At 48.5% G+C, this 22,885-nt stretch overlaps 1 protein-coding gene across 1 annotated transcript in view; it reads right to left on the bottom strand.

Moving 5' to 3' along the window:
* Positions 1 to 22,885, bottom strand: part of CACNA1A (calcium voltage-gated channel subunit alpha1 A) — a 288,336-nt gene that overhangs the window by 193,406 nt on the left and 72,045 nt on the right. Inside the window, exon 4 of the mRNA XM_072721457.1 lies at positions 21,024 to 21,317. Coding sequence (XP_072577558.1) covers positions 21,024 to 21,317 — 294 coding nt within the window. The remainder of the gene's footprint in view (positions 1 to 21,023; positions 21,318 to 22,885) is intronic.

Here is a 22,885-nt window from a genome sequence, read left to right as displayed (position 1 = left end):
GATGATGATAATGCCACCTATCCCTCAAGGCATTGAAAAGACAAACTCATTTGATGAGAATGAGGTGCTTGGTATATTGTCCAGAACTTTCGAACAGAGGCACAGGGAGGTGAAGTTACTTCCCTGTCGGTCAAGCCCAAGTGGTCAAGCTGGGATTTGAACCTGTGCAGCCATCACTGCCAGATGCGGCAGAATCGGGAAGGTGATGAAAATCAGGAACCATGAGCTCATGAGAGCAGAGCCAGCACACCACCCTAGGGGACATGGGTCTGTCCGCCACTCTCCTCAGTGTGGAGTGGGGTGGTTGGAAGGTTGGGATCTAGCTGGTTGGCCGCCAGAAGCAATGAGGCACTGCTCTTCCGGTCTCCACGGAAGGGAGGACAGGCCAGTTAAACTTAAATGGAAGAAGGCAGGCCAGTGACAGCCCTATCATCACAAGAGTTCAAAGAAGTAGGCAAGGCTGGGAGGGGACAGGCCATTGTTAGAGCTGCTGGGCTGACCCTGGAAGGGGCTGGATATCAGGAGCCACTGCTAACACAGCTGGACTAGATTGGGGTAGGGTGGGCAGGAGCCATTGTTAGCACATCCAAACTACAATTTCATTTATGCACCTACTTCTGGCTGCCAAGACAGGCTCCAAAGAGAGGGAGGGAAGGAAGCAACTAAGGGAGTTGCTTCCTGCCCATGGGACTTCAGTCCCCCTCCCTGAGCTCAGCCTGAGGGGCCTCTCTCCCAGGCTTAACCTCCCACAAGACAGTCACTTGCTTCAGACAGAAAGCCTCTCTCACTGCCCCCATTCAGGCGACTTCCGTTCACCCCAGCCTCAGGTTAAGTGGAGGGCCTTGCCAAGGGTGAAGACTACCTGCTAAGACTCCAGCTACCAGGTCTCTAAGCAGACGGCCCCACACTCAAGCTTGGCATAGAACTGAACTCCTTTCAAAGATTAAAAGGTTTCCATTCAAAGCGAGAAAAGAGTGACGGAGAGAAAAGAAAATGAGATAGGAGGGCACATAGCACCCAGTAATCACCACCACCACCAATAACAATAATAATAAGGCAGCAAAGTAAAACTTTTGACACCCAAGAACCTGATTTCTCCTTGTGAAAAAGACCACATGATGTGTCCACTAAACCTCGTCCACCTCGATGCATACATGGACTAAGTGTCCCAGTCTCCCCTGCAGTTAAGTAGGCCACAGGTGCTGGGTGTCTTCCCTCCTCTTCTTGCTATGCCTAGGGAGACTGGCCTGCCTACACAGCCTCATTGAACTCCCTACCCTCTGGCTTCCAGTTGGGCTTGGACAATGGGGAGCTATGGCAGGAGACAGGGGGAGAGCATGAAGTTGGGGTGTTTATTTCGCCAATTTTCTATGGTTGCAGCTTGAGTCAGCCAGCTTTTGAGATCTTTCTCTTTCCTGTTTCTCTTCCTCCTGTCCTGTCTGCTTTGGCTAACTACCCACATCTCTCTTTTTTAAATTAATTAATTAATTTGAAGTGGGGAGATGGGTAGAGGGAGAGAAAAATCTCAAGCTGAGATTCTCAGATACTGCTGAGTGCAGTATCACTAGGCAGAGAGATTTCCTGACCCTGAAATCATGACCTGAGCTGAAACCAAGAGCGGGATGCTTAACTCACTGCACCACCCAGGCACCCCTGCCCACATCTCTTAATTCCATTCTTAAAGGGTGTCTTGTGTTTCCTAATAAGACCTTCGCTGATACACAACAGGATGAAATTCTAGCCAACAGAAAGCTGGTGAAAGGAGGAAGTAAGGTTCACTACTTCTGTTGTAGCAGCTAATATACACGGATCCACCTTTTAAAGAGATCAGTCCTACCAGCTCCACGAGGTTGGTTCCGCCCCCAATACCAGGACAGGTCATGTGATCCAAGCCGAAGCCAATCAGAGCACCCCTTTCCCATGTCCCAGTTCCCTGAAGAGATTGGTTCAGGCATGAGCACGTGACCCCAGCAGAGCCAATCAAAAGCAGTAAGTCATTTGCAGAGAACGCTGGGAAAATGGGAGTGAAAGAATATTTCGGGAGGACCCCACTGTTGCAACTGCAGCCGTGTCCTGGCCGTAGGGAGAATGGAGCCAGCTTCGGAAAGCACAGCCCGGAAACCAAAGCCTAATGATGTCATCTGATTCCTGGATCCAGATGAGCTGGAAGCTGGTCACTCCCTGGACTCTTCCATCCATGAGCTATTAACTCCTCTCTTGTTGTTTAAGCCCCTTTGAGTTTTCTGCCCCTGGCAACCGAAGGGCACTAATGGACTCACGTAGTAAACGTGGTGAGTCCTCACTGTGTGTCAAGTCTAAACTTTGGAGGCAGGTATTTTATTTCAATTCTCCCCTTACAGTCAAGGAAACTGAGGTTTTGTCAATTACTCAGGTGCAGCCAGGGTTAAATGGTCTGCACGTGTGTGTTTGGGGAGCTGGTGTGTGACCTTGCATTAATGGGATGGAGCCCGAAAGTCAAGGAACTGGATTCCAGTTCCCAAACCAGCATCTTCTGTGTGATCTCAAGAGCACAAATTAACTTCCCCTCATTCTGTAAAATTGAGGTTAAAATCCTTGTCTCTCTCCCCCACGCATCTCCTAGGGTGGGTTGGGGGTGACAAATGAAGCAATAACTGAATGGCGTTTTGAAGGAAAAACTATCAACTCGTTTTTGTCACTGTTATTAATAAATGGCCACTGTTGAATTGCTTCCAGAAAACCCTGGGGGCCAGGGGCTGTCCAGCTACTCTCTTGGCTAGAATTCCAAAGACCATCTGTGGCAAATACGTCCTCCAGAGCACATACCCTTGGCATGAACACAAACTGCTTTCCTCACCCAGAAAACTCAACCAGAAAAGGAACAGAGATGGGGGGGGGAATCAAGCCAGCTCAAAACACCTTTCAGTCTGATCACTGATTTCTGTCTCCATAACCACCATCCCAGTCCAAGGCACCATGGTGCCTTCCTTGAAGGACTACAGCCATTTCCTCACTGGTCTCCTGGCTTTTCATTCTAGCCGGGGGCCCAATCCATTCTCTACACAGCAGCCAGTGCGGCCGTTCACAGACACAATTTCATCGTATTGCTGCTTAAGTGGCCAAATGATGCTTTTACAATAAATAACCACATTCCTAAACTAAACATCTGCCAGAGGACCTTTCACATGCTGCTTCCTCTGGTCAGAACATCTTTCCCAAAAGCAGAGTTGCCCTAAGGACTCAGTTTATTATACTCCCCGCTTCCCGCCTCCCTGCTCCGGGGGCATGGTTTTAGTGCTCCTCTCAGAGCAAGCTGGAGTGGTCCCTCCTCAAAGGGCTTATAGCATTTGTGATTGTAAACTAAGTAGTCACAACTATTTATCTGTCATCGTTGCCAGACTGTCCGCTTCATGAAAGCACTGTCCACATCTGTTGTGTTTATTGCTATAACCCAGTGCCTAGTACATAATCAGCACTCAAAAAGTATTTGTGGCTTGATTAGCTGAGTATAAAAGCAGATCAGACCAGAGGAAGTAGGAGTTAAATCAGTCAGAGAGGCTGTCTCCTAGATCATGAGGCAAGTCACTGGACTTTGTGGTAAATGGTGCTGGGACAACTCTTAGGGAACTTGGACCTCTACCACACACTATATGCAAAAATCAATTCCAAGTTGATTGAAGACAGACAATGAGAAAAACTATAAAACCTTTAGAAATCATATACAATATCTCCATGACCTCAGGATAGGGACGGTTTTCTTATTTAACATACAAACCCCACAAACTACAGAGGAAAAGATTTCTAAACTCAACCACATTAAAATTAAGAACTGCCGATGTCAAAAGCCGTCAAAAAAGGATCAAAAGGCAAGCCAAGAGAAGATACTGCACAGCATATAATGATGAACGACCTATTTTCAGCATAGACTGGGGTCATCTACAGATCAGCATGAAAAAAAGTGAACCCAATAAAAAAGTGGACATGGCATGTAGAATGCTTCATGAAAGAAGGAACTTGAATACCCAATAAATATAGTAAAATGTGTTCAGCTGTTTTGTGATTGGGGAGCACACACAAACCACAACCGGAAATCTTGCATCTACTAGAAGGGCTGCAGTTAAAGGTTGACATTTGCAAGTGTTGGTGAGGGTGTGGAGCAACTTGAACATTCAGTCCCTGTTGGCAAGAGGGTAAATGAGCACAAGCACTTTGCAGCACAGTTTCTCATATTTAGTCAAACTGAAACTGCACTAATTTTAATATCCTGCAATTTTGCACCGAGGCCTCTATCCTCAAGAGACTCTGGCATGCATGCGGCAAAAGCCATAAATGACAAGCGATGTTGTTCATGATGGCGCCCAAAAGGAAAACAAACTCACATGTTCGTCATCAGTGAACAAATATGACCACAAAGGAGCCACAGAAACCGCAATAAGGATGAAACTTACAAATATAATTGCAGGCCAATGAAGCAAAACACAAAACCATTCATATCGCCCAAGTTTATTTATACAAAGTTCAAAACCACAAAACATTTAACTGCATTGCTTAGGGATGCACACCTAGGTGGTAAAACCACAAAGAAAAGTAATCTAATGACTATGCCATCCAGTCCTCATGGGTGCTCTGTGATACAGAATGGGCCTATGGGGGAATCTGAGGGGTCGGTGGCTCTGGCCCGTGACCTGCGCAAAATGGATGTTCGCTTCATGATTGGTCTTTAAAATGTCCGTCTATGTTCCTACATTCTTCTCTAGGTTTTGTCTCTCTCTCTCTCTCTCCCTCTCTCTCTCTCTCTCAGGTGTGCACATGCACGCACGCATACACACACACACTCAGCCAAAGACTGACGAGACACAATAAGACACGTACACCTAGAGATGGTTTATGAAGAGAAAGGGAAAGAGGACAAACACCCAGAGAGAAAATGAAAAGATAAGAGGGACACAGGAAATGAAAAAAGATGAAGACGGGACAAGAAAGCAAGAGTCAGGAAATGAGAAATGGAGAGACAGAGGGAGGAAAAGGTTGTCAAGGGCAATGAGGAGGGAAAGAGATACAAGACACCATATTCTGCCTCTTGTTTCTTTCTTCGCTTTCTCTGGATTTGCCATTCCTCACCCTCCCTGCTTGCTTCCTCCATGTCTCTCTCCCCCTCCCCCAGCACCAGCTTCCCTGGCCTCCCTGCACTTCAGTCTCTGCTTCTCAGATCCCTTCCCCACCCTACACACCTGTCCAGTCTTTCTGTTTTCCTTTCCCCCTCATCTTTCTCCTTCCTTTCCTTCCTCCACCTCCCCTACACACACACACACACACACACACACACACACACAGACACACGCCCTTTGAACATACATTTGTCAAGTAGTTGCTTGGTGCCAGACACAGTGCTAAAGACAGAGGGAGGCCACAGCTGGGGGGATGCGGGATGGTGGTTTTCAGGCAGGGACCCGTGGGCTGCCTGTGACTCTCTCCCCCTCATTAACTTCACTATCAAACGCTCCCGGCGTCACAAGTTGTAGGTCTTCTTTATGAAATATTTAACTAGCAGAAACCCAGCTGGGATGAAACCTCTCATTTGTGGCGGCCCCAGGAGAGCAGAACATGGGCCTGCTGCTGGCATTCACCTGGGCTGAGGGAAGGCCCAGGGTGCCCAAGGGGACCATGAGTGTGAGTGGCAACCCCCAGGGCCAAGATGACTCTGACATGTGCTCACAGTCTCCTTTGGATGCCAGGGGGAGGGAAGCAGAAAAACCCCAAAACCAGAATAGGTCAATCCAAGAAACAGACCAGAGGAACAATACTGGAGGGGGAGGGGTGACAGGAGGGAGGCAGAGGAGCAGGGAGTAGCCTGATAAGGACTGGAGTTTCCTTTTGGGGTGATGAAAATGTCTTGGAACAAGACAGAGGTGATGGTCACACAACTCTGCAAATGTGCTAAATACCACTGAACTGTGCACTTCAAAATGGTTAGTGGTTAATTTTTATGTTAGGTGAATTTTAACTCAATTTTTAAAAACCATTTAAAAAAAAAAAAGAGCTTCATTTCCTTCACTCCAACTATTAACTTCTAAGGCTGCTGACCTCAATTTTAAGAAGTTAACATATTTATGTAGGGAGTCCTCACCATCTGCATCCCAGGCCCCCTGCTCAGCACTCTGAACCATCCCCTAGTTTGCTCCCCCACAGCCCTGGGAGGGAGATGCTAGCACATCCTGGAACCTGGGGCTCAGAGAGGGTAAGTGGCTTGTCCTAGGTCACACAGTTCCAACTCCAATCTACCTGCCTTCTAAGAGTTCTTAACCACCTGATGGACTCTCTGTCAAACCTAGCTAAACTTTAGAATCACCCAGGAATATTTTAAGATCCTCATGTCCAGGGGCAGCCCTGGACCAATCTCACCAGCTCTTGTGGGGGTGGGGCTCAGGGCATCAGCATTTGTAAAACTTTTAGGTGATTCCAACTCTAGCCAACCTGAGGATCTTCTTGAGCTGCAGACTGGGACTGAAAAAATATGAGGTGGGGGAGACAAGATTTTGTATATCTTACAAACTCCCAGGAGATGCTGCTGTGGCAGGTTCTAAACAGCGTGTGCTACAGAACTTCCCACAGCGATGAAATGTTCTAGATCTGCGTCATCCAGTACAGTGGCCACTAGCCACATCTGGCAATCTAGCATCTGAAATGTGGCTCTTACAACTGAGGGTCTGACTCTTTCATTTTATTTAATTTATTTTTTTAAAGATTTTATTTATTTATTCATGAGAGACATACGGAGAGAGAGAGAGAGAATGAGGTAGAGACACAGGCAGAGGGAGAAGCAGACTCCATGGAGGGAGCCCAACATGGGACTTGATCCTGGGTTTCCAGGATCACACCCCGGGCTGAAGGCAGCGCTTAACCACTGAGCCACCCGGGCTGCCCATTTTATTTAATTTAAATTGATTTTAAGTCAAAAGAGTCACACATGGCTAGTGGCTACCATACTGGGCAGCACGGTCTATACAATCTCCAAGGAAAGAAAGAATTGAGACCTCAAACAGGTTAGAAAAAAAAAATGGTGCCTTAGAACCTTAATAAACATCCTAGGGACAAAAATAACCTGGAGCATCCCCTTGTCTGCGTCTTTAAAAATGAGAAACACTTCCAAGGAAAGAAGAAATGAGGGAGTCCCTTGGGTCTTCTCCGTCCTTCCTTTCCCAGCACTACCCATCAGCTCGGGACTCCTCACCTGTCCTCCCTTGGGTCTCTCCAGCCAAACCCTTTCACTCCCTAGACAGAGCCACCTATGAAACAGACCTCCAGCCTCATGCCACCTGCTCCTCACCTTCCCTGCTCCCCAGAATCATGCCCACCCACCTCTTGGGTGTCCTCCTGGCTTGGCTCACCATCAACACTCTTTGCCCTCACCATCCTGCTGTATCTCCTATCCCTGCTTTATTTTTGCACCATAGTACTTACTGTAGTGTTCATTATCTGGTCCCTTGTCTTTCCAGCTAGAATGCCAGCCACATCGGGGCAGCCGTCTGTGTCTGTTTATGTCTATCTGTGTCCCAGTGCCCATACCAAGGAGGAAATGAAGAGCTTCCACCACTTGCTAAGCATTTACTCTGTGCCAAGCACGATTTTTGACATTCACCATCGATTTCATCCTCCCGACCTGCCTGGGACTTAAATACTATTCTACCCACAGACATTGTACAGATGAAGAAACCAAGGCTCTCTGAAGTTAGGTACCATCCCAGAAGCCACACCCCTGGCAGAGAGAAACCCAGTCCTGGGTGACCTCAAACTCTATCCCTTAACCACTCCCTGGTGCCAGCTCTTGCCCATGGGCACTCCAGCTTCTCTGAAGCATGAATGTCTTCCCAGACACAACCCGAGCTTTTGCCCCTCTGGGCCTTTGTCCCCTGCTATGCTGACACTCGTCTGGGGAGGCTTCCCCACCTGCTAGATGTATGACCTTGGCAAATGACTTTAGATCTCTGAGCCTCAGTATGCTCATCTGTAAAACAGGGCAAAAGCAACCCCACTGAGCTTTTGGGGCCAGTATAAAGATGAAGTCAGCCAAAGTAGTCCTCACCTAGCCTAAGAGTCATAAGCTCTCCAGAAAGGAGCTACTAACCACTGTCCAAAAGGCGCACAGTTTCCCAGAATATTGCACTTCTTTACTGGGGCTCCAGTGAAATCTGGGACATGAAGGAGCACAGCGGGGAAGAAAGGGCCCACCCATCGTGAATGTGGGAAAATGGTCCAGTGCTTCTCATCAAGTTTTGGGGGGTTGACAGATCCTTTTTGGTCAGTTAGAAGAGCTGTGGCTGGCATTAAGGCTTGGAGAGCGTGCTCTAAATCACATGGTGGCTACTGCACCCTGAAATAATTCAGCCTCAACAGAGGTACACAAAAACACATACTATCATGTTGACACAGGGGGATGCTAACGCCTGGCCCCCAGAACAATAGTGCAGCCAAACTTATTCAGTACCCACCATGTGCCAAGCACTGTTCTAGGTGCTGCTTGAACCTTAGGACAACCCACCAGGTGGACACTAATGTTACACACATTTCACAGGTGAGGAAGTAGATGCCCAGGAGGTTAAGCAACTCACTCAGGATGATGTGATTGGAAAGAAGTGCCGAGGTTCGAATCCCAGTAGACTGGTTCTACAGCCCTGCCTCTTAACCACTACACTGGGCTGACTCAGACTCAACACAGAGCCACAGAATGCCTGGAGCATGCCCCCAGAAGATATCTGTGCAGAATATCTCTAGAGAAGACAGAGCAAAGAACGTGACCAGGAGCATCATGAAGGAAATGCAGACGGCCCACACAGACCTAGAAAACACTCTACTTCTTAGGTTCCTGAAGATACATGTTGTACCACAAGGGGATGACACTTTTCACTATCTGCCTGGTGGAGATGTACAATCAAGGGCGAGTCAGTGGGGCCATGTAACCAGGGAAAGGAGAACTCTGAGTTTGAAAGGACACAGACTTATTGCTCCTGGCAATCTGACCCCAAAGCCTGACATATGACCCAACGATTCCATTTCTGGGACTCTGTCATAAGGAAACAGTCATATCCTGTCACCTTCCTGCCCTCATCTGCCCCCACTTGCCTGGCACATTGTAGGTGCTCAACAAACATTCATAAATGAATGAATTCACCAGGAATGAATGAATACACTCCTCTCCTCACTGCCATCTCTAAGCTAAGACAGCCCCAGGGTCTGTCTCCTGCTCATGCCCAAGGCCAGCCTTGGGTGTGAGGACTAAGGAATAGAGAATCACGGTCTACACCAGCAGCACCCACCACACCAGGAGCCCAGAGAAGTGAGACACGATTTAAAAACTGGGCAACAGAAGGAGAAGGAAGGAGAAGGAAAGGCCGCAGCAGCTTTCATTCCAACATTTTCCAACTCCGGCTGAGATTTCCTTCTATATACTCATCTATATTTACATCAACGAATCTGTCGGTAGCAAGCCTGTTGCTGATCGTGTGGGATCTAAAGTTCACAGTAAGCTGGCTTAGACACCCAGTTAGGAAGAGAAACTGTAAATTCAATTTAAGTCACCCAAAAACCCGAAATCCACCCACTCCCCTCCAGGAAATCTGTGACATCTTTTACATCAGGATCTCTCAATCTCAGCTCTACTGACACCTTGGGCTGGGTGATTCTTTACTGGGGGGTGTCCTGTGCATTTTAGGACACTCAGCAGCATCCCAGGCTTCTGCCCACTACATGCCAGTAACACCTTGCCCTCCATGGTCACGACAACCAGAAATGTCTCCAGACATTGCCAAAAGTCCCGTGGGGGGCAAAACCACCCCCAGTCCAAACGCACTGCTTTACATGAAGCCCAGGAAAAATTCTAAACCAAACAGCGGTTCTCTCCCTGTCCCTCTCCGTCAATTTCCTGAACATTGAGTCACCTGGTCTCAAAATCTATTTTAGAGATTCAAAGAAAGTGCAGGCAATAGTTTTCAGACTTGAGCACTTTATCTAGACCAAAATTTGATTCTGAAAATAATCAGAGCCTTGGACAAAGATGCACAAAGATGTTCACTGCACTGTTGTTTATAAGCAAAACAAACAACTGGAAATGGTTACTTGAAGTAGGATACATCCGCAAAACAGAGTACTGTCAGATATTAACAGCAGTCTTTTCTGGGGTTGCTGCCAACCCATACAGCACCACTGTGTGAATTTAAATAAGACACCCCTTTTTCAAGTTGTTAGGTCCATCTGTCAAAAAATTGTCATAATATCTTCATTTTTGTAGAACAAGATACTAAGCTTTCATCAGCTGGGAAATTGAAATAATAAATGTACAGCTCCATGATGCCTATGAGATATGATACCCTTGTGCAATGTACAGCCTGTGCAATGGTACATAAGAGCTCTGATGCTTTCCAAGGATGTCTAGTGGCATGGAAATGTGTTCACAAAGGCTTATATTCATAAAACGGTACAGAATGAAATACATTAAAATGTCTCCAGAGATTCCCTCTGGATAGGAGAGTATACATATATTTTACATCCTTCTTTGTACTTTAGGTATTCAATAAATGATAGGCCTCTTGGAGGATGCAAGTCTTGCACTGAGACCTAAATAAAGCGGAGTCAGCCACAGGGAGACAGGTGGAGGGAACAGCCAGCACAAACGCCTTCGCCTTCAGATGCAAATGAGCTGGGTGTGGACAAAAATGGCCAGTGGAGCTAAGACGAGCGGAAGAGGCAGAGAATAGAAGAGATGGGACGCCTGGGTGGCTCAGTGGTTAAGCGTCTGCCTTCCACCCAGGACGTGATTCTGGAGTCCCAGGATAGAGTCCCACATTGGACTCCCTGCATGGAGCCTGCTTCTCCCTCTGCCTATGTCTCTGCCTCTGTGTGTGTGTGTGTGTCTCTCATGTACAAATAAATAAAATATTAAAAGACAGAGAGAGAGAGAGAGAGAGAGAGATGAGACCAAAGAGAAAACCAGGACCAGATCTTGTGGGGCCTTATAGGACTCTGGTGCATCTGGTGATCTCTTGTCAGTGAGTAGGAATAGGGGGTGGGGGGGCATTTATCCAACCTGCTCAGAAGAGACCTGTTCCCCTAGCCTACCACTATTCACTGATGGAACTCCACTTCCAGTCCCAGTGTGGAAATAAACAAAACCAGGTGTTCCCAGAATATTAAATAATCTTTATCAACAACACCATTTATTTTACTCATCATTACTCAATTAACAAACATTTATGCACAGGAACTATGTAATATGGCACAGGAATTGTTGGGGGTGTGTGAAGAAGGTAAATCATTGTCCCTTACCCTCAAGGAGCCTTCTAATTAGAGAAAGACAAACACACAATCTCACTGATTTTCACAAAAAGCCTGCGAGATTCATTTGATACTGAGACAAGTACAACGAAGGTGGCAAGTAGAGGGACTTGGTCATTAACAACCCATTAAGAACACCAAATATCAGACATCCAACATGGACAACCACCCTGCCAGACACAGCCATATCTTCAACATCCACCCATGCAACCACCCATCTGTCGACCCATCCAGTTTTTTAGCCTTCAATGCAGTGTAGTCATCTGCCCATCTACTCATCCACTCGTATATTCAACCATCAGCCATCCACCAATCTATTCATCCATCCACCTATAACCCATCCACTTATCCATCCAATCACCCAGCCATCCCACATCATTCATTTTCCTCTCTTCCTCTTTCCCTCCTTCCCTTCCTTTCCTTCATCCCATCCCTCCATCTTTCTGTCAGTCCAACCATCCACAGATCAATCCATCCATCCATCCATCCATCCATCCATCCATCCATCCACTCATTCCATACTAACTGCGTGGGATGACCTTCCTCCCTATAAACCACAAACATCCATCCATGATCTGTAACTTAAAAGCCTGCACCACAGGCTTTTGTGGTTAAGAACGGGCCAGGCTATTAAAATTTTTTCATTCTAACACCTCTTCCAAAGATAATTCAAGTCCATAAATGTTTTTGACTATTCCAATTTGTTCAAGACCCCAACTCTCCAAACAGGAATGGGAGCTGTCTGGCTGACCCAGCCCTTAGAATGAGGAGGAGACTGAGAACCAGCTTAGCCAGGGCCTGTCAGATGGCTGGTGTTCCATAAACGCTGATGAATCTCAGCTGATTCTAGCTGAAGCTAGGTTCCCAAGTACACAGGCTAAAATTAACACCTTAAATTCATTCATTCAAAAATTATTTATTCACCACAGCAGCACTGTTCAAAATAGCCAACACATACGTGTGCATGCACGCACACAGGCACACACACACACACTCACGCAAACTGGAGACATCCCAAGCGTCCCTCACCCAGGAAAATGGATAAATAGTTGTATCATCACACAATGCAATATTAAGCAGAGGAAAAGCAATGACCTACAGCTCCACTCCACAGCAGATGAATCTTAGAGATGTACAGTTGGGTGGAAAAGGCAAATATGAGTTCTAGAAGCCTACAAAGTTCAGAAACCAGGAAAGCTAAATTTATGTCAAGGTGTATGTAAATATGTGACAAAGCCTTTAAGAAAGGAAGAAAGAGAGGAGGGAGGGAGAGAGGGAGACGCACACCATCCAAGAGATAGTGGTTGCCTTTGAAGAGTGCCGTGGGGCAGGAGCAGGAGGAAAAGTGAGGTCTGAGACCACAGGTTACTGATCATGTTTAGTTCAGAGTTTCTCAAGGTCTGCTCCCAGACCAGCAGTAGCAGCACCGCCTGGGAACTTGCCAGAAATCCAAGTTCTCAGGCTCCACCCCAAATCCAGCCACCTGGGTTTAAACAGCCCTCTAGGTGACGCTGACAGATGCTCAAGGGTAAGTCCCTCTGCCCTAGAGCAGGTGATGCTGACCCTGGAGGGCCAGGGACCACACTTGGAGGACCACCCTTCTAGTTTGTGACTTAGGTACCCGGTCCACCAGTGTTTCTACATTACTATTACAAGCAATAAGGAAAAACAAGTGGAAGGAGAGATAATACTGAAGAGTGTATTGTGCACCTGGAGCAGGATTAAAGCAACAGGCTGTTAATGGGAAGCCCAAGAAAACACCCCACAGATACATATTCAGCTTTGTTGGTGCTGGGCCGGTGCGGTGGCCACACGAGCCTAGCCCTCACCGTTGTGGGGTCTGAAATCCTTTTCACAGCATAATCATACATGCCACATGGTTTCTATGCACAGTATCTTCTTATCCTCCCAGAATTCCCTGGGTGTAGGGCTGTTCTGCCCATTTTATAGATGAGGAGACTGAGGCTCCACCACTAGGGGCTGGAGCTGAGACGTGCAGCGCGGGTCGCCTATCATCAAGCCCTGTGGGCTTTGCCTCCACTCTACGTCACCTCCCCTGCCCTGGCTCTTCTCCTCCGCCTCCACTCTTTGGTGCTGTTGCACAGACAGGAACATTCCCATGGACGCCATGACATGGGAAACAAACATTTCATGGGAGCAAGTGAAAGTCCGGACAGCCTCCTGCTCCTGTTATCATTAATAAAGGCCAATGAGGGAAAAGAGTGTGGTAGGTTCTAGAAGGTCAGAAACCATGTGACCCGACCCTTCCTTCTGCCAGCAGGTTCTAGGTCTGCATTAGTGCTTCCTCTGAGACACAGCTGTCAATTTATTCTTGAAATCAGACTTAGCCCTCCTATAAAATCTACTTGTATAAATATATTTTAGTAATTGGTTTAAAATTATATATACATATAATTTTACACACAGACCTAAAAGGATAACAGTACTTAATAGCGTGAATATTATTTACTGGCAGGTGGGTGACGAAGTCAAGAGTCCCTCACAGCTCCAGGGAGGGGGCCCTTCCTCTGGAATAGTGCCCTTTGGGGGAGGGACCGCTAATTCCAAATTCCAGGTCCAACCTGAGCCCTAATCATCTTCACGGAAGATCCAAGGATGTTCCCAGTCCAAACAGAAGGTAAAAGCCATCTTTGGCCCAAGAGAGATGACAAAACTTGATCCAGACTTAACTCAGAAATTTTGCTTCAGAGCTGGGATCTCTCTTGCATTAGCTGCCTTAAATAGGAAGCTTCCAAAAGCACAATTCATTCCAGTAAAAAGTCCCAGCTTTTCAGAGGGGAAAGCCACCTATCTTCTCTTTTCCTGCATCCTGGCACCATCTCTTACTCCCCTCCTCTCTCCCTGAGATGCTAAAACCAGGACAGTCCTAGGCAAACTGGGACATCTGGTTGTCCTATCCAGACAAGGACTAATGCCTGGTGGTTTCTGAAACCCAAGTTGCAGAGCCCACTCCCTGTCCCCTCTCCTGGAATGTTCTTTGCCTCTTCTGTTCTCCTAGGAGGTAAGGGACAGTGGAGAAATGAGAAAGACAGGCCTTGGAGGGATACATTCTAACCCCAAAGCTGAGCAGGGTTCTGCTGTTAAACCCCCATCGGTCACCTGGGGTGACCACAGCAGCTGTCCAAAGGCATTTGGTCTCCATCCTGGCCTGGACTTTTTGCCAGTTCAGAAGGAGATGGGGTGGGAGGGCAAACATGGAAGCTAACTACACACTTTAAAACTTCCTCACCTTGTCACCCACAAAGGGAGGGATCAAGGGAGAAAAAGACAATAAATTTTATCTTAGACTGAAGGGAATAGAAAAATAGGTCAAGTGGGCATGAATTTCTCCCCCTTAAAGCTTCCAGAGAGAACAGAGAATACAGAACATCTGAGGGTTGCTTCAAAGAGTGCCACACTCAGATTAACAAATCCGAACTGGCCAGCCACAGAGGGGCCCTTTGCTCCCACTCCTATCCAGAGAAACTGATTTCTAGCCAAAATTTCCAGAAAAGACCATTAGGGGAGAAAGTATTCTCCAACATTACAGTTCATGTATTTTAGAGCTTCTTCCTGCCAGACACTGCGCTGGGCATTTACCATGTGTGAACCCACTTAACCTCCCCAAGGTTCCTCAGAGGGAGTTGCTATCAGAAGTGGTATCCTCATCATGGAATATGAGAAAACTGAGGCTCTGATGTTCAAAATAGCCTGGCCAACCCAGAGCACAGAATATTTTCCATCTCCTCTGTCATATTTCATGGCACCACACTGATCCTTCCCAAAGAGCTGAGTTAGCATTCTCCAAAATGTATTAACTATGGGGCTTTGGGGCTTTGATGATCTCTGGACTGAATCCACCCTCCTGGTGGTACCTTCCATTGTTGAGGGAGTGCATATGTGCACTTGCTGCTGGGGGCCAGTGGGGAAGCGGTGGTGTACAAGCCCCAAGCACCCAACAGACATCCCCCCAAGGCCCTGAAAGAAGACTTCACTCTCAAGGGTCTCCTGCTCCCCAACTTCACAAGCACTGTAACCTCAGGGACCTTCTTTGGTCTTAGAACCTTAGGCACACATAACCTTCCTGTCCCCCCATCCCCTCAGTGCACCTAAAACCCATTGAAAACCTAAAATGTTGGTATAAGGGCAAAGCAGATCTATATGATGAGCAAATGGGTGACGAGAGGCATTTTCACTCACTGGACAAACATTTATGGGGTACTTACTTTATGCCAGGTGTGGTAGGGTTGCAGTGGGGAACAGGATGACAGGCATGAGTGTCACAGCCTCAGAGCTGGACTTTTTACTGTGAATGGCAGAACCAAGTTGCCCCAAGCAAGAGAGCCCTCTTCCCCATACCTTCCTCGCTCTTTCCCATCTCTCTGACTAGAAGTTCATGCTACCATTTCCAGCAATGTCTACACACACCCACAATCCTTTACCTAAACCCAAGAAGCCAGACGTACTTTGGAGTTTAGAATTTGGGGCTTTTAAAGGGATAACGAGGATGGGAATGTAAAATGGGCACAGCCACTTTGAAAAAATGGTTTGGCGGTCTCTTATAAAGTTAAAGGTATACTTACCGCGCACCCCAGCAATCTTACTCCTGGGTATTTATTTACCCAGAAAGAGAAATGGAATGTACTTTCCCAATGTTCCCACTAAAACCCGTCTACCAATGTTTATAGTGGCTCTAGTCACAATCGCCCAACCTGGACACATCCCAAATGTCTTTCAGTTGGAAAATGGGTGAACAGTCTGGTCCAGCCATCCCATGGAATACTACTCAGCACTAAAAAGAAATGAACTACTCATACACACAACAACATGCATGAATCTCAAATGGCTGCAGAAAAGAAGCAAGGCTCCAAAAGCTATGTACAGTATGATTCTATTTATATGCCCTCCTGGAAAAGGCAACAACATAAGGATGGAGAACAGATCAGTGCTTGCAAGGGTCTTGGGGTAGTGCTGACTCAGAAAGAATTACAGGATATCCTGGGATGATGAAACTGTTCAGTCTTTTTTTTTCTTTTCAGGGTTGTACTTTTAAGTAATCTCTCCACCCAACGTGCGGCTTGAATCCACAACCCCAAGATCAAGTCGCACACTAAGCCAGCCAGGTGCCCTGAAACCATCCCATATCTTTATTTTGGTGGTAACTATACGACCGCATGTGTCTGTCAAAACTCACAGTAGTGTACGTAAAAAGGGTGAATTTTGCTCTCAGTAATTTATACCTCAATAAACCTGATCTCGGAGAAAAAGAAGAAAAAGGTAACAGGATGCATCTATGTTATGACCTGGTTACTCCCAGTGGAGCCCACAGACCAACAGCACGGAAAATCCCTAAAACCCTGCTGGAAAAGCAAAACCCCAGACCCCACCTTAAACCTGCTGGGCCAGAGTCACCATTTTAACAAGACAATCCTCACATACATGAAAATTTTGGAGACACTGTAAGGCATACATAACACTCCCAGTGGGGAGCTGGAGCAGCGCCCCATATCAAGCATATCAAACATCTCTGCATCAAAACACACTAAAATGCACACCAAGTGGAATAAATTAAGATTGTATGTAAAGACTACAAACTCAGGTCAGTTCAAGTTAGGTTTTTACCCCTATATGGTCTGATCTTTTGGTTTTCAGAGCATTTGGGGTTTGGGGATTACAGAGGAGGGATTGTACCTTTTGGGGGGAAAAATCCCAATGGAAAAGCTATGCTAATTTTTACTTTCCAGAATTTTGCTCTTCTGAAAGTACCAGCCATGCTGGTCTAGCAGAAGTTTCACAGGGGTCATACTGTCTTGCGTTCGATAGTAGTATCTTCTAGCACTTTCTATTTTTCAGGACGAGCGGAGTCTGATAACATACTCCAACTTCTCCCAGGGATCTCTCTGTTTCCCATACAGAACATCCCTCTTTTAAAAAAAAACTGGGGAACATCAATCGGCCAATGTCCATAGGTTACCTGATGTGATGGGACTCGGCTTCTCGTTGAGACTGCCGAAAACACGAGCGAAAAGCTGGAATCCTTCGTGCAATTCAGGAGACCCAGTGTGATAGCACACAGACCTGGGCCCATGGCTCTTGCAACGGCCCAAATTCTCACATTGTGCTCAGTGGGAGATCTGCTGGCATCAGCAGGACTGGGGGAAGATGACATTCACATTGGCGTTTGGTAGCACATCAGAAGGAGTGAGTGGCATTAAGTGGGGGCTCTGGTAAGGTTGACAGATGCGCCTCATTGAGCTGACAGATTTGAGTTCCTTAGAAGCCAGCACCAGAACCTATCACGGCCATCCTGAAATCAGACTTCCGATCAACAAAAACATGGAACCAAGGTGTGTGGTCAAGACAGCCTGCTGGCCAGCATGCTCCAAGAGAAAAAAAAAGGCAGCAATGTAAATCTGAACATCAAAGTCTTCCATTTGGGTTTTCTTGCTTAAGAAGAAAAAAGCTAAAATGAACGAGAATACCTAATTCTCACTGCCGGCTTCAAGCTTGGAGCCGCCGTGAGAGTAGGGTGCAAAAGGGTAAGGCATCGAAGTGGCAAAGTGCCCGAGGGCAAGGAGACTGGAAGGCTTCACCCTCCAGCTGCCTGCCATGCTGAAATTTGCATTTGGAAGTAGCACTTTTAGGTCCTATGAGCAGACAGCCAAGTTCACGGAACATGCGCTCACTACTCCTCCACGAGACAGTGAAGAAGGTACATTCCATATTCAGCTGCAAACTTAGTGGATCCCGTTTCCAAATACATGCCCTGCTAGACGTGCATCAAAGAATGGCAGGGGCAGCCCCATTCCTAGGTAGAGACCCAAGAGAAATGTAAAACAAACAAACAAAAAAAGTTCAACAAAAGACACATACAAGAATGTTCCTAACAATCCAATCTGCAGACTACCCAAATGGCCCTCACAAGTAATCGTGGTAGAGTCACGCCGTAAAATGCCACACAGCAGCGAGAAGGAACAACCTACAACCACTTGCAGCAAACGGATGAATCTCACAGGCATAGTGTTGAGCAAAAGAAACCCAACACAAAGGAACACAGCCTGTGACTCCATTTATAGGAAGTCCAAATGGAGGAAGATGAACCTGTGGGCTTAGAAATCTGGGTAGTAGTTAACTCAGTGGTGTGAGTGAGACGGAGGAGGTCTGAGGGAGGAGGGAAGCTTCTGGGGAGCTGGTCACATCCTCTTTCTGGTCCTGGTCCTGGCTGCAATGGTTGTGGTCACTTTGTGAACACATGTTAAGCTGGACTTGACTTGCATACTTTTGTATACACATATTGAACTTCATTCTAAAAGTTCAAGATAAGTACTTAAAGAGATTTTTTTTAATGGCAGAAATGTTCCAATACAGAAGCCAACACCTGCCTTGGTACCCTGGCTCATCGGCACTTCCAGAGTCTATCTCTTTGCACTGGCCCTGAGTTCCTTATCTGACACCCTCCCACCCCAGTTCTCTGTATCCTCTCATCTACCCGCACCCCGAGAAAGCTCAGACCTGGATTACCCTGCTTGGTGACAGATTGGGAAGGATGAAGAGCTTTCCCTTCCACAGTGGGGCTGTGTAACGTGTTTGCTGCCTTGGGCCAAAAAGAGAATAAAAACTGTCTGCAGAGAACAAAATGCACAGACTCATCACAAAGCAAGAAAGCCAAAGAAAACCTAAAGTACCAACGGAACGCTCCCAGTTCACTTGCATCCCTCCCCAGAGATTCTTCCTTCTGAGGGGTCACAGGCAATCCCCTCCCTCTCCAACAGCCCTCTGATCTACAGGATTCAATCTGGACCGGGTGAGCTGAGGACACAACATTAGGACTCCCACCTCCTTCTTTTCCTCTTAGAAGACTCCAAATCCAGGCTCCAGAAGGCGATCTAAAGCCATTTTCAACATGGAAACCTGTCAGCCCAGTGACTTCCTCCTGGACACCCACCTATAGTTATCAGAGCATGCACACATTGACACCCTGTCACCCTCCACCGGGGGCGGAGGGTGGGGAGGCAGGCAGAGTGATCACAGAGACCCCTGAGCATTTCAGACAGTCTGCACGAGGTTGGAACTTTGGGAGTCAAAGACCGGGCTCCTGGTTCATGCACCAATCAAGATGACATCGTGCTCAGGGATGTGCCCTTCTAGAAAGACCCCTAAGAGGCTGAACCTCCTAATTTTCACGACCCTCAAAGTAGACTGTTCACACACTCCAAAACCTCAGAGCCCTCTTAGAATTTCAGCACCCAGAAGCCAAAAGCTTGCTTAATTTTGGGCTCCCCTAAAAATGATTCCACCAGCCACAGAGCTCCTCAAATAAGCAACCCAAGGACCACCTGGGAGCCAGCCCTGTTGAGTATATAACAGTGGAAACCAAACACAAAGGACTGGGGGCTCATCGTTGAGCCCCAGGGGCCCATCCAGCCCCATTCGCTTGTACACGGAGGGCAGCCACTTGGAAACAAGCCAAGGAGCAGCACATTTGGGCATGGCATAGTGGCCAGTCAGCCTGGGTAGAAGGGTACGTCCCCCCACTTGGAATCTGGGTCATGCTTAGATAACTGCTAGAAAGCCCGACTAATTACCCATCCTTGCCTGCCTACATCTCAACAGATGTTAAGCCCTCCTCAAGGTTTATTTCAAGCAGGCACAGATTTAAAGAAACACAGGGGGATCTGCATTTTGATAGCATCTCAGTAGAGGAAAATGTGGTCTTCACCTTCTTCCTCTGGATCTTTGATTTAAAAAAAAAAAAAAAAAAAGGCATTTACCTGCCCGGAGGTGTCCACATGGAGGCTTGATTCTCCTGGTGTCCCCTCCCGATTCCCTAGGGTGGGAGAAGCCGAATCCAACCCAAGGCCTGACACCGTACCCTAGGAAGGACCTGCCACCTCATTTCCTCTTGCCCTGTCTTTTTTATTGAAATAGTCCAACTGGGTCTTCCAGGTCAGGGCCTCAGATGGGGCAAATGGGATGTTTTCTACACTCCAAATGATGATGAGGGCTCTGATCAGTGGTTGAAGGAAATGGGACCGGCAGACATAGGGGAGAATTGCCCCCCAACCCACCATGGCCTTCCCCAGATGGGGGCCAGTGGCCCACCCTGGGATATTAGCTCCACCAGTGCTGGTCCCTCCTGGTGAAGGCCACATGTTCTTCCACTGGCTCCTGGGCCTGGGAACCCCTAAGCACCCTGCCCTAAGTGAGCAGCCCCCTCTTCGGGAGGAGGCAGGGGTGAAGAAGCCAGTGAGTGGGGTTCGGGCTCCAGCTTTGGAGGCTCCCGTGGATTCCAGAGAGGGCTACCTAAGGAAACCCAGCGGAAGCCCCCACGGCTCTCCAGCCCGGGCCAGAGAGCCCAGGCCCCGGGCCGGCTCCGTGCTCATGTGGGAAAACTCTGACCCATCCAGAACTGGCTCTGAAGCTCCCACCCAGGCCCCTGTCACGACCCCAGGGCCCAGCCCTCATCCTGAAATCGGTCCTTAGGAGGAATCCACTCGCCAGGCTCCCCCACCCCAAGCCTCCACGGTAGCTCAACCCAGCTCGGGGTGGAGAGATTCTCCACACTCCTCCCCGGTGCCCCCTCTCCCAGCCCCTGGAAGACCCCCCCACCTCCCATCAACCCCCGGGTCTCTCTCCCAGCCTGGAAGAGGGGAAGCGGAGGGAGGAGGGGGAGGCGCAGCTGCCGGGGTTCGCTGCCGGGCTCGGGCAAAGGATATGGCCATTCGGTGATCTTTTTGGCGTATTTTCTCACCACGTTGTCCTCGCTGAAGAGGAATAGAGACCGGTTGACCGTGAGGCAGTTCTGTCGGACGGGTATGGGGTTGTAGAGGGCCATGGTCCGCGCTCTCTGCGCCATTGACTGCTTGTACATCCTTTGCGCCCCGGGCTGCCCGCCCTGCCGGCTGCCCCCGGCTCCTCGCCCGCCTCCGGCGCCCACGACCACCCCGGCGGCTGCCCCGGAGCCTCCTCCCCCGTAGCGGGCCGGCATCTCGTCTCCGAAGCGGGCCATTCTGCAAAGAGCAAAGGGCTCCGGGTTACGCTGCGGCGAACGATGCGGAAGACGCCGCCGCCGCCGCCGCTGCCGCTGCCGATGCTGCCGGGGCTGTGAAGACGGCGGCTGGAGCTGCGACTGCGGAGACGCTCCACGGCCCAGCCCATCGGGCGGCGGCGGCTCGGCGCCTCGGGTCGGGGGCTCACAAGGCGGCTGCCCGGCCCCAGCCGGGGATAGCGGCTCGGGACATCTTCCTGGCTGACCCCGGAGAAGGAGGGGCGGAGGAGGGTGCGGGGGCGGGGCGCGGGGGCCGGGGAGGGGGAGGGGAGAGGGAAGCGAGGCAAAAAATAACCGAGGAAGGAATCCAGGCAATCCCCAGTCCACCCACTCCGGAAAAAAAAAAAAAAAAAAAAAAAAAAAAGACAGTTAAAAAAAAAAAAAAAACAACGCACACCCCCTTTAAGACGCGAACGGTTTGCAAAGGACGCCCCCCCGGGACGCAGTGGAAGCTTCAAATTCCTCCGAGGTCCGGGTCAGGCTGGCATCTTGCAAAAGGAGTGCGCTCGGCCCATTAGAATAAAAATTTTATTGAAAAAATAAAAATTAGAAAACCAGGTCTTTGCGGGGGGGGGAGGGGAGGGCAGCCCCCAAAAATTAAAAAAAAAAATCCCCCTTTCTGTTTTGCTTGAGTTCCTAGACCTTAAAAATGCTGAAAGATCTGTAGCCAAAAAAATAAAAAAATAAAATGAAATGAAAAGAAAGAATATTAACGGGCAAGGAAAGAAGGGGAGGGGAGGGAAACGCTCCGGAGGGCTCTTAAGGAGTCTTGAAGCCGCAGGGTCCGGGTGATTTTTTTTTTTTTCTTCCTGAATCACCAGCGGCTGCCTCTTCTGCTCACGAAGGAGTGTGAGTGTGCGTGTGTGCGCGCAGCCTTTTGCTCAACCGTGCCTCATCTTGGGGTTAAATTGCAGCAATGAAATCCTGAAAATTCCCAACAGGGGGAAAAGAGAGAGAGGGAGAGAGAGGTATGCGCCGTTCGCTTAGCCACTCAGTAGCTGCTCCCGGATGCTGCAATGCCTAGCGTTCCCCCCACCCCCCCAATGCTGCCTCCTCCTCCTCCTCCTCTAGGTTTTGCTAAAATAAGACCGGTGTGGAGGGGTGGGGGAAGAGGAAGGGAGAGGGAATATGGGCTCAAAGGTCTAAACCACTGGCCAGCGAAGCTCCAAAGAGGAGCGATTGATGAGTTTAACGGGAGAAAGACCCACCCAGACTGTCGACACATGATGGCCCGCGACCAATCGCGGAGGCGCGAGGGGACCCGGCTCAGCGGAGTTTGTGGGGGAGAAGAGGGGAGAGCCGGATGGTCGGGAGGCTGGGGGGGGGAGTTGGGACGACAGATGCCTCCTCCCCTGGGAGGAAACCTTGTTTTCCAACGGGTTCCATTTCGGTTGCAGACAACCGGACGCTCTCGGCATCTTGCAAGGAAAACGTTGGGAGGAAAAAACTTAATGATAAAAATAAAAAAAAAGAAGGGGATTTGTGTCCAGAGGTGCAATTAGTCAGTCCCTAAACGAATCTGGTCCGTTT

The sequence above is a fragment of the Vulpes vulpes genome, chromosome 9, assembly GCF_048418805.1.
Source record: "Vulpes vulpes isolate BD-2025 chromosome 9, VulVul3, whole genome shotgun sequence".
Classification (NCBI taxonomy): Eukaryota; Metazoa; Chordata; class Mammalia; order Carnivora; family Canidae; genus Vulpes; species Vulpes vulpes.
Note: the sequence above shows the minus strand (reverse complement) of the source record. Positions and strands in the feature narration are given on the sequence as shown.